Source organism: Sebastes fasciatus, chromosome 12 (genome assembly GCF_043250625.1).
Source record: "Sebastes fasciatus isolate fSebFas1 chromosome 12, fSebFas1.pri, whole genome shotgun sequence".
Lineage (NCBI taxonomy): Eukaryota > Metazoa > Chordata > Actinopteri > Perciformes > Sebastidae > Sebastes > Sebastes fasciatus.
Window position 1 is genome coordinate 14923665 of NC_133806.1, and position 19421 is coordinate 14943085.

At 39.7% G+C, this 19421-nt stretch overlaps 1 protein-coding gene across 14 annotated transcripts; it reads left to right on the forward strand.

The window, feature by feature from the left end:
* The first annotated feature begins 1008 nt into the window (after positions 1-1008).
* epn1a (epsin 1a) lies at positions 1009-19350 on the forward strand. 14 transcript variants are annotated; one of them, XM_074653381.1, is made up of 13 exons: positions 1010-1137; positions 7521-7682; positions 8014-8115; positions 8501-8659; positions 9471-9599; positions 9949-10078; positions 10218-10375; positions 10547-10654; positions 12762-12845; positions 13722-14010; positions 14642-14806; positions 15046-15288; positions 17372-19350. In XM_074653381.1, exons 3-13 carry the CDS (start codon positions 8047-8049, stop codon positions 17836-17838), a joined length of 2001 nt encoding a protein of 666 aa, XP_074509482.1. In that variant the 5' UTR covers positions 1010-1137; positions 7521-7682; positions 8014-8046; the 3' UTR covers positions 17839-19350. The 14 variants fall into 14 exon arrangements, with proteins under 14 accessions (XP_074509490.1, XP_074509492.1, XP_074509482.1 ...); XM_074653384.1 differs by having other exon boundaries at positions 10583-10654; XM_074653383.1 differs by having other exon boundaries at positions 9949-10069.
* The last annotated feature ends 71 nt before the right edge of the window (positions 19351-19421 follow it).

The window sequence follows — 19421 nt, forward strand, 5'->3', positions numbered from 1 at the left end:
TAAATTACATATTTACATTACTATTATATTTATTTTAACTGCACTATTTCTAAACCTTAGATCATCATTTTGATTTTACATTTACTTGTGTGATTTCTCCTTTTATATATGCATATTTTATGAGCATTGTTGAAGGAACCTGAGACCAAAGATTTTCATTGCTAATGACTGCTTTGCTGGAATTGACATATGACAAATAAAGAACCTTATATATATATATATATATATATATATATATATATAAAATACACAAGAACATGAAACAGGATGTGATTTCTTTCCCTATATTTATATATATATATATATATAAAATACACAAGAACATGAAACAGGATGTGATTTCTTTCCCTATATTTATATATATATATATATATAAAATACACAAGAACATAAAACAGGATGTGATTTCTTTCCCTATATTTATATATATATATAAAATACACAAGAATATAAAACAGGATGTGATTTCTTTCCCTATATTTATATATATATATATATAAAATACACAAGAACATGAAACAGGATGTGATTTCTTTCCCTATATTTATATATATATATATATAAAATACACAAGAACATGAAACAGGATGTGATTTCTTTCCCTATATTTATATATATATATAAAATACACAAAAACATAAAACAGGATGTGATTTCTTTCCCTATATTTATATATATATATAAATATAAATATAAATACATATAAAACACACAAGATAAAGAACCATATATATATATATATATATATATATATATATATATATATATATATTTATATATTTATATTTATTTTTTATATATATAAATACACCAGAACATGAAACAGGATGTGATTTCTTTCTCCTAGACAGTGGGTGGTATTTCAGGCCAGATAATGAATGAAAAGTTACATCCGTGTCTCTCCTTTGAAGCTTTAAAAAAATGTCAAAACATCTTTTTTTTTTTTTTTTTTACATCTTTTCATTTGGGACTTTAATTTTTTCTGTTAAAAAAAGTTAAATTAATTATTCATGACTCCTCTACTACAGCACCATCCAGCAGGAAAACAAAGCTACAGCTACAGGGGGTGCGGTCTTTCCTGTCGTCGAGAACGGAAGCGGAAGTTCGGCCATCTCCTCGTACACTCAGCTACAGCAGGTCAGTACACACTGGATATATCAATGTTTATTACTGTGGCCTGTCCGTCTGTGTCTATTGACATGTTGTCTTGTGATTTAACACATATTAGTCAGACATTGTCCTGCAGCAGGAGGTGTGCTTGATGAAGCCTGAGCAGTCTACTAGCAGGACGAAGTAACTAGCAGCAGCTAGCTGGCTACCTGCTCCTCTGCTAGCAGGCTAATCTGCTCCAGCAGCAGAGAGTGATTTATTATATCAGACACACTGGCAGATAGCTCACCTTAACACGTCTGCTTATAGTTTGGTGTGATTAGATGTTGTGCAGAGAATATCACCGCTTAATTTGATATAGTTTGTCTGCCAAGCTGCACCCTTTCTGTAGCCCTGTTTATATACTTTACCTGGTGTCAAAGTGCCAGCCAACTGTCTGGATTAGCTCAGGTGAGACTGGCTAATGTAAGATAACAGTACCAGATGACAGCTGATTATCTTCAGTGGTTGCTCGTAAACTTGTCTTTCACATACTGATTTTGTGACACACACATTCTGCTTCTGCACTTCATAACACTGATGTATATAATGCCAGAGGACACATTCACTCTAACCCTAACAACGTTGGTTGCTGGGTTACCAGCATAGCAACATGACTGTTTGATTTCCTAACGTTACATTACGTTAGCTATCTGGCTAACTTGGTAGGTGTGACAGGGAGAGCTGCAGTTGTGTGGATGGGTGACTGTTGTTAGGCGTTATCTGTGTGCTAACTGGGTGTAGGTAACTTCCTCGTGGGGCTGTTCAACGTCAACTGCATGCAACTGATAGGAGGAATAAGTTAGCTTAGGTTTAAAGGGCCCATATTGTAAAAAAGTGAGATATTAAAAAGCAGGTTTAAGTGCTTTATAAATACTGTGAAAGTATTGAAACACTCAATATACAGAGAAATACACACAGCCAGTATTCAGAAACTCTGCATTTGAAACAACCTGTCCGGATTTTCTGCCCATTTGTGATGTCACGAATATAGAATATTTAGACCCTAACGTGGTTCCAAACGTAAACATTCTAAATGTGTCTCAGTTTATTTCTGGTTGCAGTGTATGTAAATAACATCAGCTGACAGGATGTAAACATGGACCCAAGCTGTTGCCTGGCAGCGCAATTCGGTTGAAATGAGCTAAAACGGAGCGTTTCAGACAGAGCATGAATACAGGTATATTAAGAACGACAGTATGAGAAAAATAATGTGGTTTTTTTTAACATTAAAGCATGTAAACATGTTCTAGTAGAAACCCAAAATACAAACATGAACCTGAAAATGAGCGTGATATGGGACCTTTAATACACTGAATGTGAAATACATTTGTCTGTGCAATACATCCTTGATGCAATATACACCTCAAGTGCAACTACCTTTGTTTACATTTAATTTATTACATCTACTCTACCTATTTTACAAGTGCAATTATCTCTGTTTACATTACATCTATTTTTATATTTTATACTTCTAGTGTAACACTTCTGTTTATATTTATTTATTTATTACATCTACTTTACCTGTTTTATTTGCTTTATAACTGTGTGTTTGTGTGTTTTACCTGTTATAGGTTTTAAGTATTTGACATTTTTTTGACAGTATTTGTTTTAACGCACTGACCAGAAGTGGCAACTGTGAATCTCATTGTATTTAATACAATGACAAAAAAGCTTTCTATTCTATTCTATTCTATTGTCTGGATGGGTAACGGTTGTTAGGCGTTATCTGTGTGCTAACTGGGTGTGTAGGTAACTTCTTCGTGGGGCTGTTCAACGTCAACTGCATGCAACTGATAGGAGGAATAAGTTAGCTTAGGTTTAAATGACAACTCTTAGCCTTGTTGCTAAGCTATATATCATACATTGTATCTGTGATTTGTTGGTACTCAAATCACTTGCCTTCAACAGGTCATTAACATCCTGTGTACTGATCTAAGTGAGGCATCTGTCACAATTAGATTGTTTACGTTTAAAACTGTGTAATGGTCTAAATATTGTATATTTGTGACATCACAAATGGCCAAAAATCCTGAGAGCTTGTTTCAAATGAAGAGTTTCTGAATACGGGCTGTGTTTATTTCCCTGTGGATAGAGCGTTTTGATACTTTCACAATATTTATATAGGACTTAAGCCTGCTTTATAATATATTTTTTTTAATAATATTTATTTATACTATGGGACCTTTAAGTTCATTTATTTAATTTCTGAGTAGGGATACACTGATCTGACTTTTTCAGTCCTGATACCGATAGCGATACCTGGGCATTCGGTATCGGCTGATACCGAGTACCGATCCGACACCAGTGTTTAATTAATAAGCTGTATGCCTCACTGTGTGGAAGTGACTGGATTCATTCTTTTATGTGTAAGGAAACATCAGGCTTGGCTTAAACATTACTTTCCTAACTTTGTAAAACAAAATGTGACCAATAAATACATAGATATTGTTTATGTGATTGTTCTTTTTTATTAAAATAATAAATCATACACCAGTAACTTGGTAAAAAATCTTCAAAATGAACAGGAATTACAATTTGAGTGTAAACTTTCTTAATGCAACAAATTGGTCAATACTCAAACAGGAATTAGAAACAGTATATAATGTATATATGAATGAATGAATGAATGAATGAATGAATGACTTTATTTTGAACATAAAAATAAATAAAAACAGATACAAAATAATAACAAACAAAACAAAAGTAATAGTGTCCGAAAAGGAGTAGGTAGAAGTTAAACTTATATTTCCCTATACCCCTTTCTCACCTCTCCTCTATTAACTCATATATCATAGAATGATAATATAACATAAAAACTATCCCAGATTTATTTACATCTCATCCCGTTACCCACGGTTGTTGGCGATATCTGTGTGCTAACTGGGTGTGTGGGTAACTTTCTTCGTGGGGCTGTTCAGCGTCAACTGCATGCAACTGATAGGAGGAATAGGTTGGCTTAGGTTTAATGACAACTCTTCGCCTTGTTGCTAATCTAGGTTAAGCTTCATATCATAAAGTGTAACTGTGATTTGTTGGTACTCAATCACTTGCCTACAACAGGTCATTAACATTGTTGTCGTTAGCTCGACCTATCTGTGCTATGTGCTGATCTAAAGTGAGGCATCTGCCTGTCATAGTAGACGACAAAGTGTTTTTTGTACTTTCTGTCCCCAGGGTGTTTCAGAGCAGCAGAATTGAAACTTAGTTAATGAAAGCTGATGTGCGGAGATATTTGAGACAACCTCAGATACAAAGGGCATGTTATGTCCCTTATCAAAGATTAGGTGGCGTGTCTGAACTTTGGTACAGAGCTTCAGGAGTCTCTGAACTAACTGGCTTTTGCAATAGTTGCCTTTTAAGTTCAGTTATGCAACATGGTCTCATATGTGTCTGAACTACAAATCTAAACACTGACAATGCTATATGTCAGGCTTATTTAAAACACTTTAAAAGTAGACATCACAGTTGTGTCGTTAGTGTAGCATATTTGTCATATTAATGTTTTTACTAAAGTACTTTTTAAACCCTGAACAAATGTCCAAATGCATATATTCTCTAAACATTTTTATTCTTGTTATTAAAGGCCCCTTATTATACTAATTTTCAGGTTCATACTTGTATTTTGTGTTTCTACTAGAACATGTTTATATGCTGTAATGTTTATAAAAAAACACTTTATTTTCCTCGTACTGTCTGCCTGAATATGCCTGTATTTACCCTCTGTCTGAAACGCTCCGTTTTAGCGCATTTTGACGGAATTGCGATGGAATAGCAACATAATTGTGTTGCTAGGCAACAACTTTGGTCCATGTGTACTCAGTAGATGTTATTCACATACACTGAAACCAGGAATAAACTGGGACACATTTAGATTGTTTACGTTTAAAACTGTGTAATGGTCTAAATATTTTATATTTGGGACATCACAAATGGACAAAAATCCTGAAAGCTTGTTTCAAATGAAGAGTTTCTGAATACGGGCTGTGTGTATTTCCCTGTGGATAGAGCGTTTCGATACTTTCACAGTATTTATATAGGACTTAAGCCTGCTTTATAATAAAAAAACATGAAAATCTCACTTTTTGTAATGTCTGGGTCACGCGTCATATCTTTGGGGGTACAACACATGCGCAGTCAAATCTGGTCTGCCTTTGCCGAAATTGAACCAATCGCAACACACGACCGCAGCTTGAGTTACAATGCGCAGGTGTTATACCCAATACCCCAATCCCCAAACCACATGTCCGCTCATGACCCAGCCTCCTTTCCATAGGCCTTGGTCACTGCGTGAGTATACAGTAATGTCTGCTGGAGAATGGGGGAATGGGAACGGCAGCGTTGTTTCTTGGTTGCCTACCAGTTCTCATTTTCCTGGTTGGAGGGAATATTCATGCAGTGGTTGAATTTATCATCTTCTTTAGCAAAAAGATTGTGCCTTCCTCCCTTTGGTCCTTGAGAGATGGCAGTTGAGGGAGTGGCCAAGCACTGCGTTTGAAGATGATCTTAAATGCCCTTTGCTGAACTTGCTCAAACTTCCCCTCTTTCCATTAAGTGCCCCTGAAGAGAAGAACATGTCCAAACTCAAGCAGTGATATAATTATGGTTCAGTCTTATGAAGAGGCAGAAGAAAAACTAGATATAATGACAGGGTGTTTTTATTTGTATTTTGTTACAGGAAAGGTTATGGTTAAGGTTAGCTCTTATAAGAATTCATGGAGAGCTTTTAAACATAATGGAAACAAAGTTATCTCTCTTGGTGAATTAGTTCCTTTTAATGTCAGTTTCAGAAAGTTTTTTTTTGGTGTATTGCCCATCTCTGTTGCCTTGTGACATGGCATCTATTTGGGAAGAAAATGCAGATTGTGGCAGTGAAAGGATGCATCTGGTCAGCAACACTGTTTCAGCCCGCTGTGCAATCAAATAGAAAACAATGCTCAGTAGGTACGGAGGGATTCAATATTGTGCCACAAAATCATTCTCCGCATGCCATTACACCAGCAGCAGCAGCAGACAGGACTCCATGATTTTGATGTCATTCAGGACCAGTGTAGCATAACAGTCAGAAACCATCATTTATTGCACCAGACAGTGTTTTTTCCCACTTGTCAATCATCCAGTTTTTGCTGACAACATGCTCATTCTACACTCAACCTCTTGTTAATAGCTGATGGGAGTAAAACATTGTTTTTCTCTCCTGCATGTTACTTCAAGGCTTGACAACTGTATGTTCTGAGATGCCCTTGCACGTAGTGTCTCAATAAGTTCATATTTGCATACCATCTGTTAGCTTAAGAAGTCTTGCTGTACTGGTATGACCTGTGTCTTTTTACCCACACTGTTGGAGTGTTTTTAGTAATTCATTCTAGGTTAACTCTCCATCTGCTGGATGATACAGCCTGGTAATATCAGTTCAAGATAACAGTTTATAGTGTTATCAATCTAATCATTAGGAATATTGTTACCTGAAAAGTACTGCTGTTGCATAGCTTTACCCTAATAGAAAGATATAGGTTAGCTGAATTATTTGAATTATTAATTAATTATCCGTGAATCACAAGTTTGAAATGTGTAGGGCTGCAACTAATGATTATTTTCATTGTCAATTAATCTGTTGATTATTTTCTGGATTAATCGATTAGTTGTTTAGTCTATAAAATGTCAGAAAAAGGTGAAAATGTTGATCAGTGCTTCCCAAAGCCCAAGATGACGTCCTCAAATCCTCTCCTCTCCTATATACTGTCATAGAGGAGTAAAGAAACCAGCAAATATTCACATTTAAGAGGCTGGAATCCAAGAATTCTGACCTTTTTTTTTCTTAAAAAATTACTCAAACCGATTAATCGATTATCCAAATAGTTGGCGATTAATTGAATAGTTGGCAACTAATCGATTAATTGAGTAATAGTTGCAGCTCAAGATATTGTGTGCTTTAACATGAACCATGTGTCTTATTCCTAAAACGTGTAGCTCCTTATGAATCCTGCTGCTACAATTTAGCTTTGTCAACTGATGTTATTCTGTGAAGTATGAGGAACAACACAAGATGTTATTTTTCCTCTTCTGTGTCTTATTGGTTCAGGAATCTTGTTCTTGAGAGAATAATAAGGGCTTTATGACTTGACTTTGATAAGATGACGTATATAACTAATATGTTGTATCTGAGACTATTAGCCATGTGTGGATCAGCAACAGGTCATGTGATTTTGTTGCTGAATATCTGCTTTGTCCTTATTTTCTAATGGTTATATTGGAATTAGACCGAGCATAAAGTGTTTAAGCTTGTTCTTGTCTGTGTTTTTGTGATTTAGCCGTGATCTCTCAGTGAGTATGGCTTCTTTGTTAATGTTCATCTCAATCTTGCTCCATAGTTTTCATCTCCCTATGCCCGAGGTTTTGGGATCCAATGTTGCCACGGGATGAAACAGACAAACTGAGACATAGCACTCCGTGAATGAGTGGCTCACAAGCCAGAAAAAACGAAAAGATACCGAGAGGAGAGACCCTTATTCTGCATCATTCTTGTGTAACAGGTGTGCATGACGCTGTCTCTCTCCCTCTGTTGATACCAGCAGTCACATTTCAGATTGATCTCTGGTACAGACACCATCTTTCACACTCTGATTGTTCTTCTCAAGGTCTCCCACTCTTTCATCCAGACTCTTGCATACACCTTCTTTAGCCTTTTTAACTCTTAACCTTCCTGCACTCACTCTTTTTTTTTTAGAAGAAGAAGTATTGACTCTTTTAATTAAGTCTTTTTTTGTTGGTCTTTGTTTGAAATAACAATGTTCTTTGCCCCGTGTCGCTCTTTGTTTTGTATTAACTATGTTTTACAACCCTTCTTCTCCATCTGCCGTTCAGATTGCAACAGAACTCGACGGCCAGACCGTTGCCATGTCGACCTCATCACTACGGCGACAAGTAAAGAACATCGTCCACAACTATTCAGAGGCTGAAATCAAGGTTGTGTGTCCTTCTGCTTATCCGGCTTCTCTTTTTCTCCTCTCTTGTTTTTTTTCTTTTACACCCACATCCTCCATATATCCATGGCTTAAATGTATCTCTGCAGCACATTTGACATAATGTAGCTGCTGATAATCTAATATTTCTTTGAAGCAACCTCCTCACTCTTTTCCCCTCGTTAGACATAATATGAGCTAAATCTAATCATATTATCCATTCATTAGTTTGCCTCTCTCTGGCTTGTTTCGTGATTGAGTTTGCATTGCTACTCAGAACACTGTGCACCGTTAAATTGTCACAAAGTATTGGCCCTACGTTATTCTTATCACGGACAGTTTGGATGGAGGATAATTTTAAGTTTGTCCCCTGCTGTGTGGTTGTCCAGGTTAGAGAGGCGACATCCAATGACCCATGGGGCCCCAGCAGCTCTCTGATGTCAGAGATTGCTGATCTCACCTACAATGTCGTGGCCTTCTCAGAAATCATGAGCATGGTGTGGAAGCGCCTCAATGACCACGGCAAGAACTGGAGACATGTGTACAAGGTGTGTGTTGGTGATGAAGTTGGGAATAACTGTGCAACACTTCACCTGTCAGTGAGGATGCAGAATGATGATGATGCACCAGGAGTGTCTTAAATCAAGGGCTGTCCTCCACCAAAGAAATTCTTAGTCGACTAACACTCAGGCGATTTTCTTGAGTAATCGATTAGTTTCGGGTTTCTTCATTTATCAGATGCACATAATTACAACCAAGCAGTCGGCAGTAAAAAGAGTAAAGTTCAGGAGGAGCTGGAGACATGGCAGCCATCCACGGCGCCATCTCGGGTCCAACATTTAGTTTATTAGATTAGATTAGTTGATTTAATCAACAGATCTGTAAAACTGTGTTTCTCCGCAAAGAACCACACAAAAGCACCACTTTAACTCTTGTTTTTACCAGAGATGTGCTCATAAGTTTCTTGGAAATAAGTCTTTCAGCATGAAAAAAGCATAAAAAACAACTAATCAACTAAAGAAATCTTTGGCGACTAAGACCAAAACAACCGATTAGTTGACTAAGAGGGGACAGCCCTACTTAAATCTCAATTTAATGCCCACTACAGAATAAGCTATTGAGTGTTTATTGTATAGGTGTAGTCAATGTAGTGAGGGAGTGATTTCAGACAAATATTATGAAGTACATGAACTATATTTCACGATTCTGTAGTAATTAGTGTGTGGATGTAAATGGATGTGGAAGCTAATATGGGGACTAATTGTAGCTTGTGAACTGCTTTAACATTTGCATTTCTACTACCTCACTAGCTAGACCTTTTCTACAGTTGGTCATTGTTGTGATTTGTATTTTCACCAGGCTATGACTCTTATGGAGTACCTGATCAAGACGGGTTCAGAACGTGTTGCCCAACAGTGCCGAGAGAACATATACGCAGTCCAAACCCTCAAGGATTTTCAGTACATAGACAGGGACGGCAAAGACCAGGTACAAAAAACACGCCCATGCCCACAAAGCAGCATAGAAAGTTGAAGTGATTGGCGAGTAAGGTCCACCTTTGTGGAATTCAGGCACGCTTTGTCAAACATGCCGCTTGTGTGTCATTCAAGGACGTTTTACAATGTGTTGATCAAACAAAGCCAGCCATAAAAGTTGTTATGGGCTGTTTATGACTGAAACCTTGTTAAATTAACAAGCTTTAGACTAACAATAATGTGTACAGTGTTATAATGGCATTAGTAATTAAATGTATCTCTGTTTATGTAATATTTAACATTAAGACAGTACACTTACTTTGCAGCATGTGATTGTGTGCTTATGCCTGTATTTTTTCCAGGGGGTGAATGTGCGAGAGAAAGCCAAACAGCTGGTGACGCTGCTGAAAGATGAAGAGAGACTAAGAGAGGAGAGGATCCACGCCCTCAAAACCAAAGAGAAGATGGCACAGACCTCCAGTGGTGAGCTGGGTACTTAAAACAGATGTTTTTAAAGATTCATTAATGCTCAAAGCTACAGTGTTACCCTCTGAAAGAAAGATGGGATCACAATAGCAATAACCTAAGACAAGCCTAAAGTCTCATCCGTGCTTATTTGTTTCTGTTCCAGCCTCCTCAGCTCCCTCAGCACCCAGCCTGGGGGGCAGCCTGTCAGTGGGCTCCCACTCTGGAGGGGCAGACCCTGAGCAGGCCTGGCCACAGAGCACCGGAGAGGAAGATCTGCAACTCCAGCTGGCTTTAGCCATGAGTAAAGAAGAGGCCGAGCAGGTAACCCAAAGCAGCATATTCAAGGCAGGCACAGCTACCTTACTGCTCTCTAAGATAAGATTTAAAGCATAACTATAACTAATTACAGCTAAGTTTGCAGTTTGTACAGTCTTTTGCAGCACCTGTGTACACAGAGGCATATTACTGATATTATTCACTACATACACCTAGGTTTGCTCTCATCATGTAACACCTGACCTCCCCCAGACTAGCAAGGACCCTCTGGAGGACGCAGAGATCCGCTATGCAATCACACTCAGCAAAGAGATGCAACAAAAGGTCAGGGGCAGAGAGTGTGCCCAGCTGACTGGCCATCCAGTCACCAACTATCTGTCTTTCTGTCAATTTGGAATTTCTCAAAAAAACACATCAAGTATTGATCAATCAAGAAAATTAATTTATGCTCATATTTGTCATGTGTCATTTTCCTCAAGATACAAATTTGCATCAGACTGCAGTAATTTGGTTGAGATAATTTAGTTTGCTGCAGTGTCACTTCCTATTACGGTGCTTTCACTCATAAAAAGTGTGAAAAGTAGGTATTTTTCAAATCTTTGTCAAAAGTGAGCACCCAAAGAATTGATTCACTCTAATTTGATTGTTGAATTTGCATGGCATTGGCAAATATTTATCATAATTAACTAAATGAAATACTGAGTGGTTTGTAAGCATTGATTATTCTGTCCTCCCTGTCACCCTCTCTGATAGCATGCTTTCAACTGTAGTCTTGATTTTCCTTACCTGTCACACCTATCTCCTCCTGTTGTAACTTCCCTGTACTGTGTTCACTGAGTGCGAAACGTGTTTGCCTGTTGTATGTAAGTGATTAGAGTCCTGCACCTACTGTACCACTTGACTGGTTTAGTCTATAACCTAATGCAGGGTCTTTAAAGGTTAGTGTCATTTAACAGTTTTGTTCCTATTGTGTGTGTGGAGAGCAATGATTTGGCCGAAACGGCATACGACACACTGACCGATTCCACTCATGAACAACAAGAGTCCTGACTCTCATAACCGGAAAACTTGCAAAATCTCTCGCAGTCAAACGTGACTTTAGTGTAAACAAACATAGCGGACGATGGGCAGGAAGAATTAGCTGTTAGTTTTTGCACTACTTTGTACTGCAAATTGACAAAGAAAAATATGGATGAAGTCATGGAGACACATTAAATAAACACTTGTGTTGTTGCCACAAATCAACAAGTTGATCCTCCATTTCTGAGGTCCATCTTTCTACTACTTTATGCTTCACGTTTGCATCGGCCGCTGCCTGCCATGATTGCAGTTTTTGTCCTTCCTTCTTCAGTCAGCTTGGTTCCCAATTGGCTATCGTTCTGACGTGACTGCGTCATCGGCTGTCCTCAGGGTTCACCACACACAACATGATATCCGATCATAAATATTGAACATGTTTAATATTGACGGGGGCTGTAAAAAACACTGGTCTTTGCTGACCATTGTTGGGAAGGTGGATTGGGCCCAGGATCATCTTGATTCTCGTGTAGTGTGTGCCCAGCATTAGTCATATAAAGCATAAGACTTGCTCAGTTCTATAGCAGAGGCAGACGGCCTGTTTCCTTAAGGATTAGTCAGTGTTTTGCTGTTTGATAGTCAATGATCCTCCTTATAAAGAGGTAGGATAAACGGTGGCAATAGGAAGGGATGTCCTGGGACGATCTGCAAGATCTGTATCGGGTGATCAAGGCATCTGATTGATATTGGTTATGTAAACTGTGGTCATTTCCACTTCTCTTTATTGTAACTTGTTGTGCTCCAGGTAGGCTGGAAGATAAAGTGGCTTCGCTGCGCTGAGCTAAAAGACTGGTACCTATTCCTAATGCACAGCATTGTGAGCAACTGAACCACGAGCGGCACAAACGGATTAAAACCAGCCAGCAGTTTTTGTGGAATATTCAAAATGACAGCAAGTCATCAAGCAAACTAACCACAGCTGCTTTTGCAGCTGTTCCCACTCCTGTTGGTCGAGTATTCTGTTTGTGAGGATTCACATCCCATCCATGTCTAAACCTCGCTACAACAGTTCTTCAGTTCTCCATGTTATTTTAGGTCGTCTTGTGACGGCAGTTCTGGATGAGCTTATTACTGTGTGAGACAAGCATTCGTCTGATTTGATCGTGATTTGTCAAAATGCTGTGAGAATTATACAGAATTGCAAACCTTTGCAAATAATGCAGGAATTGGTTGATTTGCATACGTTTTCTCTTGACTGAAGATGATTATTAAAAGATCGGGTTTACACTTTCCACTCCCACCGATTCAGACTTTAATTGTGGAATTGTAAACTGATCCTAAATCTGTACCTGTGGTGTGCTTTCCAAGGTTGTGTGTCTCAGGTTGCTGACATCACAGTGTGTGTGATTGGCAGGAAGAGCGGCTGCGCAGAGGTGATGACCTGAGACTGCAGATGGCCCTCGAGGAGAGCAGGAGGGAGAAGACGAAGCCTGAGGACGTATGTGTAGAAGAAAATCTGTATATCTCTCACTCTCCTGACATTACTTCTTATAGCTTTGTCCCCCTCTCTGTTTTCACAATTCAATGTACATGTCCCCTCGAACGTTGTGTTGTTTAAATCCGTATCATGAAATCAGCCCAACTGTTATCTGTCTCATGCACTACTTTCAAGATATAATGTTTTTTTATCATATTTGCTTGAAGTTCCAGACTTCAGCTTTAATTCTGCCTTTGTCTGGGGCGTTAAATATCTGCAGAAACCATGTCTCTGTGATGATCGCAGATGGCCCTCAAACCACAAAATTGGTGTATGTGACTGTATAGTGCATAATACAAAACAACAGACAAGGAACTAAGAATTTATTGTCAGAAGTTCAATCTGATATCTTTCACCACTTATTTGATGTAATGATCTGGTCTTCAATTCTCTGTCTCCTTCTACTTCTCTGTTCTGTGAGTTTCCTGAATACAGCTATAGGAACATTAATACATATAGTAGTGGCTTCCTTGTAAAAATCTGATGCCACAGTAGACACCATACAGACAGTTCCAACGTGTTACATCGGGTTATTTGTTTTACTCACGTTCGATGGAGTTGTAGGACTCTTGGTTGTCTGATGTTGATGAGTCGGGTGATTGAAAGCAACTCAAACCAAACTCAAAATAAACAAAAGAAAGCAAAACAATTCCCCCAAAACCAAACAGAACGAAAATAATCAAACAAATCAATCGATTTAATTTTCTGATATTACATTCATGTTTAGGTTACGGTTGAGAAACTGACTCATTTTGCGTCTTCGTATTTCCACAGACTTGGTTCATTTGATAAAGTAATAATAATATATATATATAATAAATATATTCTCTTGCACAGGGTGCTCTGATGGAGCTGGGTGCCGTGGACCCCTGGGGGGCTTCCGCTGCTGCTGCCTCCGCCACTGTGGGCTCTGCTGGCCCCTCGCCTCCACCCACGGTTCCTGCCCCTTCTGCCTCAGGTCCATGGGGCACAGCCCCCGCAGACCCATGGGGGGTAGCGTCACCCACGTCTCCTACAAGCTCTGACCCCTGGGGTGGGGGAGCTCCGCCCTCTATAGCCCCCCCTCCAGACCCCTGGGGAGAGACGTCCAACAGAGTTAACAACGTCGACCCCTGGGGGAGCTCAGGTAAGCAGCTGGTCACGTATATCCGCTCTGTAGCCAGTCAGGTTGGTGGAAATGTACTCATCGCCGAGTATCAAAAGAGAAGCGTGTCCTGCTCTGTGGATGAAAGAGGATGTGAAGACCTTTTCGACCTTTACTCCTCTTCACGCCACCGTTCCATTTCCCGTCTTCATTACAGCCCTGTCACATTTTCTGTCATGTCACCATGCTGTTGTATCTTCTCATACACTCACATGCTTTCAGTTTGTAATGAGGAAAGCAAGCATGCTAAATCCATTCTCCCTCTGTGTCTAAACCAGGGATTTTTATCCTCTTGTTTCTACTCAGGACTGGCTGGCTGTGTCTCAACCATAGCTGTGTCTTTTCTTACCCTTTTGTGCCTTTTTATTGTATGGGGTAGCTGCTTCTCATCTCTCCTTTACCTCCACTGAGCTTCAGATATTAAATAGGAGAAAGTAACATGGTGGACAGCCGACTGTCCCGGTCAAGTTAGTGGGACTGCAGAGGTCAAGGAGAGAAACACCAGTGTTGGAACCCAGCCCAGCTTCCTGTTCCCTCCTTATTGTGGATTGTACCTGTAAGGTGTTGTGTTTAACCCCCCCCCCTCCCCTGCGTCTCCTCCCCTCCCCTGTAGCTGTGACCCCCCCCAGTGCCGACCCCTGGGGCCCCCCAATGCCACCCAGCACGTCCTCTTCGGGGGGGCCAGTAGACCCCTGGGCAAGGGACGGGCCTCTCCCTGCCTCTGACCTTATCACCTCCGACATCTGGAGTGGCACCGCCAAACACACAAACGGCACAGGTACATTCACACTTAAAGCTACACGGACTCACAAACACTGAGGTACTGGTACGCACTTTTAAAGGGATTTTAGATTGCAGATTTTCAGTTGCATGCACACAACAGTTGTCTTGTCCTACATTTCATCCTCCTGTAGCATCTGTGGTAATGCAGGTCTAAATTGTGTTTTATTATAATGAATGAAAGTTTTTTTTGTATTCTGATTTACTGTTTCTATTCCCCCTTCGTTTCCTCTTCAGGAGACCCAGAGCGACGAGGGTCCCCAGCAACAGGCTGTGACAGTACAGGCTCACCGGTGCCCTTCGACCTGTCATCTCTTGGTTCTTCACTTCCTGTTCGTAAGACTCCCGAGTCCTTCCTCGGCCCCAACGCAGCGCTGGTGGATCTCGATTCCCTGGTGTCGTCTAAACCTAAACCCAAACAGCCTCCGCCTCCTTCCATCTCTTCCTCTTCAGCGCACAACCCCTTCCTCCAGAACACAGGTTGGTTATAGCTGTCGTGTGTTACATGTGTAAAAGTGAAGTAATGGCACTTAATAAACTCAGGTTTACTTTTGTAGACAGACAGTCTTACTCTATTCCTGGGAAGTATTTGCATTTTTAGGTAGAGCCATTTAGATCCACACAAAGTTTTAAGATGCCATCACTTGCTGTGTTCCTTTTCACAATAAAATACAGCTGACAAATGACCATTTGATTAAATACTTTCTAAAAAGATCTAATTAAATGTCACACAATGCACGACCATTAACTCACGAATATGGAGAGAGTTTTTTTTTTTTTTTTTGGGGGGGCATTTTCCATTTTTATGACAGGACAGTGGATAGAGTCTTGAAAGGGGGGAGAGAGAGAGTGGATGCGGAAAGGGCCACAGGCCGTATTCGAACCCGGGCCGCCGCGGTCAGGACCACGCCTTAATACATGGACGCCCGCTCTACCAACTGAGCTAACCCAGGCGCCTGGAGAGAGTTTGACTTTAGAAAACTTCATTCTTCTGAACACCCCAGATCAAAAGCAGACAATTATCCACCCAACAACCACGTTGGTGACGAACTATACTTGTGTTTTCTGGAGTTGCACTAAACTAAAGCATTTCTGGCACATTATAAATGCAACTATAAAAGACAATACAATACAAGATATGCTGTACAAGGAACCTTTTAAAAGATTTAACAAGGAATTAGTATAAAGCTGATCCTCTAGGGAAAGAGCAATGACTTGTTCAGGAAGTGTATTCAAGGAAAAAGTCAACCTATCTTTTGAGGGTTTAAGGAAATATCGTTGACAGAGATTGTGAAAAGTGAATCATTTACAGGAAAGAGTTGTCGAATAAATAACTTGAAATGAGAATGTACTTTATGAGTAACCACATGGCAACTCGACAGTTTGTTCTAGGGCTGCAACTATAAATTATTTTCGTTATGGATTAATTTGCTAATTATTTTCTAGATGAATCGCTGGATCTAAAAAAAGAAGGAGTGAAAACTGCCTGTCACAGTCCCCTAAAGCCCAAGGCGACACCTTCAAATGTCTTTGTAGTGACTAAGTCCTATACTTTAGCCGCTACTGGCTGCTAATGGATCTGAATTGTTTAGACATGTACGCAGAAAACCGATTTTCAGTATTTATCAATACTTTATATCATAATGCGTTGATTTTCTCGCCAGTGTCTATAATCCTTTGTGTCCGTCACTTCTAAAAAGTTTTTATGCCCCCTAGCCGGTGACAGCCCTGGCCAGAGGCATTATGTTTTCTGGTGGTCAAAGGTCAAGGTCACTGTGACCTCACGTCCGTCCCATTCTCGTGAACGCAAGATTAATTCTAGTTATCACAAAGTTAGAGCAACTACAGCCACATGATGTTGTCGGAGCACAGTCAAAAACTGTTTGCTTCTTTCCCGTCAGCCACATCTGTGATTACTGGCATGAACCTAAATTTCCCTTGGCCAGCCTCGGACTGTACCAAACACCACCACCTAGTGCTCGGAGGCAAAATTACACTTAAACACAAATCAAACACATTGCTACTACAGTCTTGTTTTGTCCGACTAACATATTCAGCTTACAGTCACATAAGACAGAGAAAAGTAGAAAATATTCACATCTTAGAAGCATTTTGATTATAAGAATAGTTGCTGATTAACTTTCTGTCGATTGATTAATCAATTAACCGGCATGTTGTTGTTTCCAGATCTGAAAATCTGAAAACCTGATATTGATGGGAAAAAATAAAATAAATGATATGAAAATGTGTTGAACCTAATGTACTGGCAGATGTTAAAGGTATGGTTGGTAGTGTTGTTCAGATCCATTTTTGTTAAATTCTCATTACATCCAAACAGCGATCAATTAATCAAATGCTCTGACAAAAACACTTTTGGAGCTAGTGCTGCGAGCTACTTTCATTTGAAAAGAGTTGGCAACACTGGGCTTGTTTTTTCAGTTGGCTCATTTTAAAAATCCAGTGTACTGTTGCTAGTTTCTCAGCATTACCGACAATACCTTTGAGGGACTCTTATTGTGTTGTGTTTTTTTCTTATTGCCTAACTATCACCTCTGACCCTCAGGCTCATCTCCTGCTCCTGGCATGGCGGTGACGCCGGGCAGCACCATTTCCAGTCGGGGGGTTTCTCCAATACCTGCCTCCTCCAACCCTTTCGGTGTGGCTCCACAAATGACCTCCATCTCACCTCAGCCCTCATCACTTGGCCTGAGCGGTCTCCGCTCCAGTCCTGTGCCTCCCAATCCCATGCTGGGCATGGTGCCACCAGGAATGGGCATGGGGCCAATGAGTGTGGGTATGGGGGCTCCAGGAATGGGCCTGGGCATGATGCAGGCCAGCCCCATGGGCATGCCCTACAGCGGCCTCTCGCCTATGGCACCCCCGGGCTCGTCTCTGTTGGGGCCCGGAGTCGCAGCACCTCCTCAGCTGATTTTGGGTGGGCCCGCTGGAACAGGAGGAGTGATGGGAGCAGGAGGATCAATGGGAGGCGGAGGAACGACGGGAGCGAGCACCAACCCTTTTCTCCTTTGAGGAAGTGTCACCACTACTTTGCTCACCTGTTTCAACCTCCTCTGTCGTACCTGCTGCCCCCGCCATTCATCCCCCCTCAACACAATTTGTGTCCAAAAAGAAAAATGTGTACATCTCTATATTTAAAGAAAAAAAGAAAAAATCAAAAATTCTGTTTATCTTTTCCTTCGAAAGCATTATTTCATTTCAGAATAATTTTCCACATTTAGTTCCTTTTCATTTCATTATGGGTTGTTTGTGGGTGGGAAATAGAGATCTATTTATTTTGTTTTAATCATCTTATGTTATGTATTGTTCTTCATATTGTGTTTTTTTTTTTTTTTTTCTTTTTAGTCCTGTCTTGAGATGAAGGTAAGTCTGTGAGAGCAGGAGGCTTTTTCAGTAGTGTCACTCTACTCTGTTGTAATATTACTGCACTGAGAGAGAGAGATTGAGGGAGAGGGGACTTAGCCACTAACAAACTGAACAGAGAAACTGTTGTACCTGCCTCTTCCTCTTCTCTCCCTCTAGAACGAAGACAAACACTGAATCACTGAAACGAAACGAATGCATGAAGGATGATTTTTAAAAAACTCCAGACTGAGATACGGACTGAAAAACCTGCATTAACATTTCAGGCACAATGTGGTCAAATCGTTTCAACTATTTCACTTTTTAATTTAATTTAATGTTAAATTTAATTTATTTTTTTCCAATTTTTGGGAACGAATAGACAAGGAAAAATCACACGATGATGCCATTTCAATCAAATGCTTATTTTTCCCACCCTTCCTTATTATTGTAGAAAAACTAAAGAGAGCTCCGACATCTGTGGTCTGATGGGTAAAAATGTTGGGATGTGTGTTGAATGTGTGTGTTTGCAGCAATGTGCGGATGAGAATATGAATGCTCATTTGTGAGTATGCAATAGTGCAAATGCCTGTTTCTGTGTATATGTATCAATATGTGTCTCCATTTTCCCTGTGTCCAATCTTATTTCAGTGACTCAGAAAGGAAGAAATGACATCCATTATTTTTGTTTTTAAAAATTGTCACTTGTATTAATACTATGTAATGTTGGGATTTCAAATGAGGTATTATAAGGGTCACACATTTCTCTGCCAATCATATTTCGAACTTTTTTTTTTTTGTCAATCAGAAGCATTAGTTTTTTTCCAATCACACATTTTATCTGGGATCCCTGGTGTCCAGGCGTCCCAGAGCACCACTGTCCACCTGTTTCATCCCTCGTTCCTTCGGGGAGGGAGAGTACCGATGCTTCTTTAAAAAAAAAAGACAATTATTTCAACGAATGAAAGGAAGGAAAAAAAACTGGGACTTGACGACATGCTCCATGCTGTTCTTTTAATTTAGTTTGATGAATTTATTGTTATTTTATATCAACAAGAAAAATATCTCTTTTATCGGGTAAGGTTGAATTTTGTGTGGTGATGACTGTGAACATTCACATTTGAAAAGTAAAATGGAAAAAAAAATCAAAAGGAATTTATGAAATAAAACAAAAACACAGGATGTGTGTTTGGCTTGTTTCATGCTTGCTCTGTAGTTAATGTCTTTCACATATATGCTTTTTTTTTTCTTTT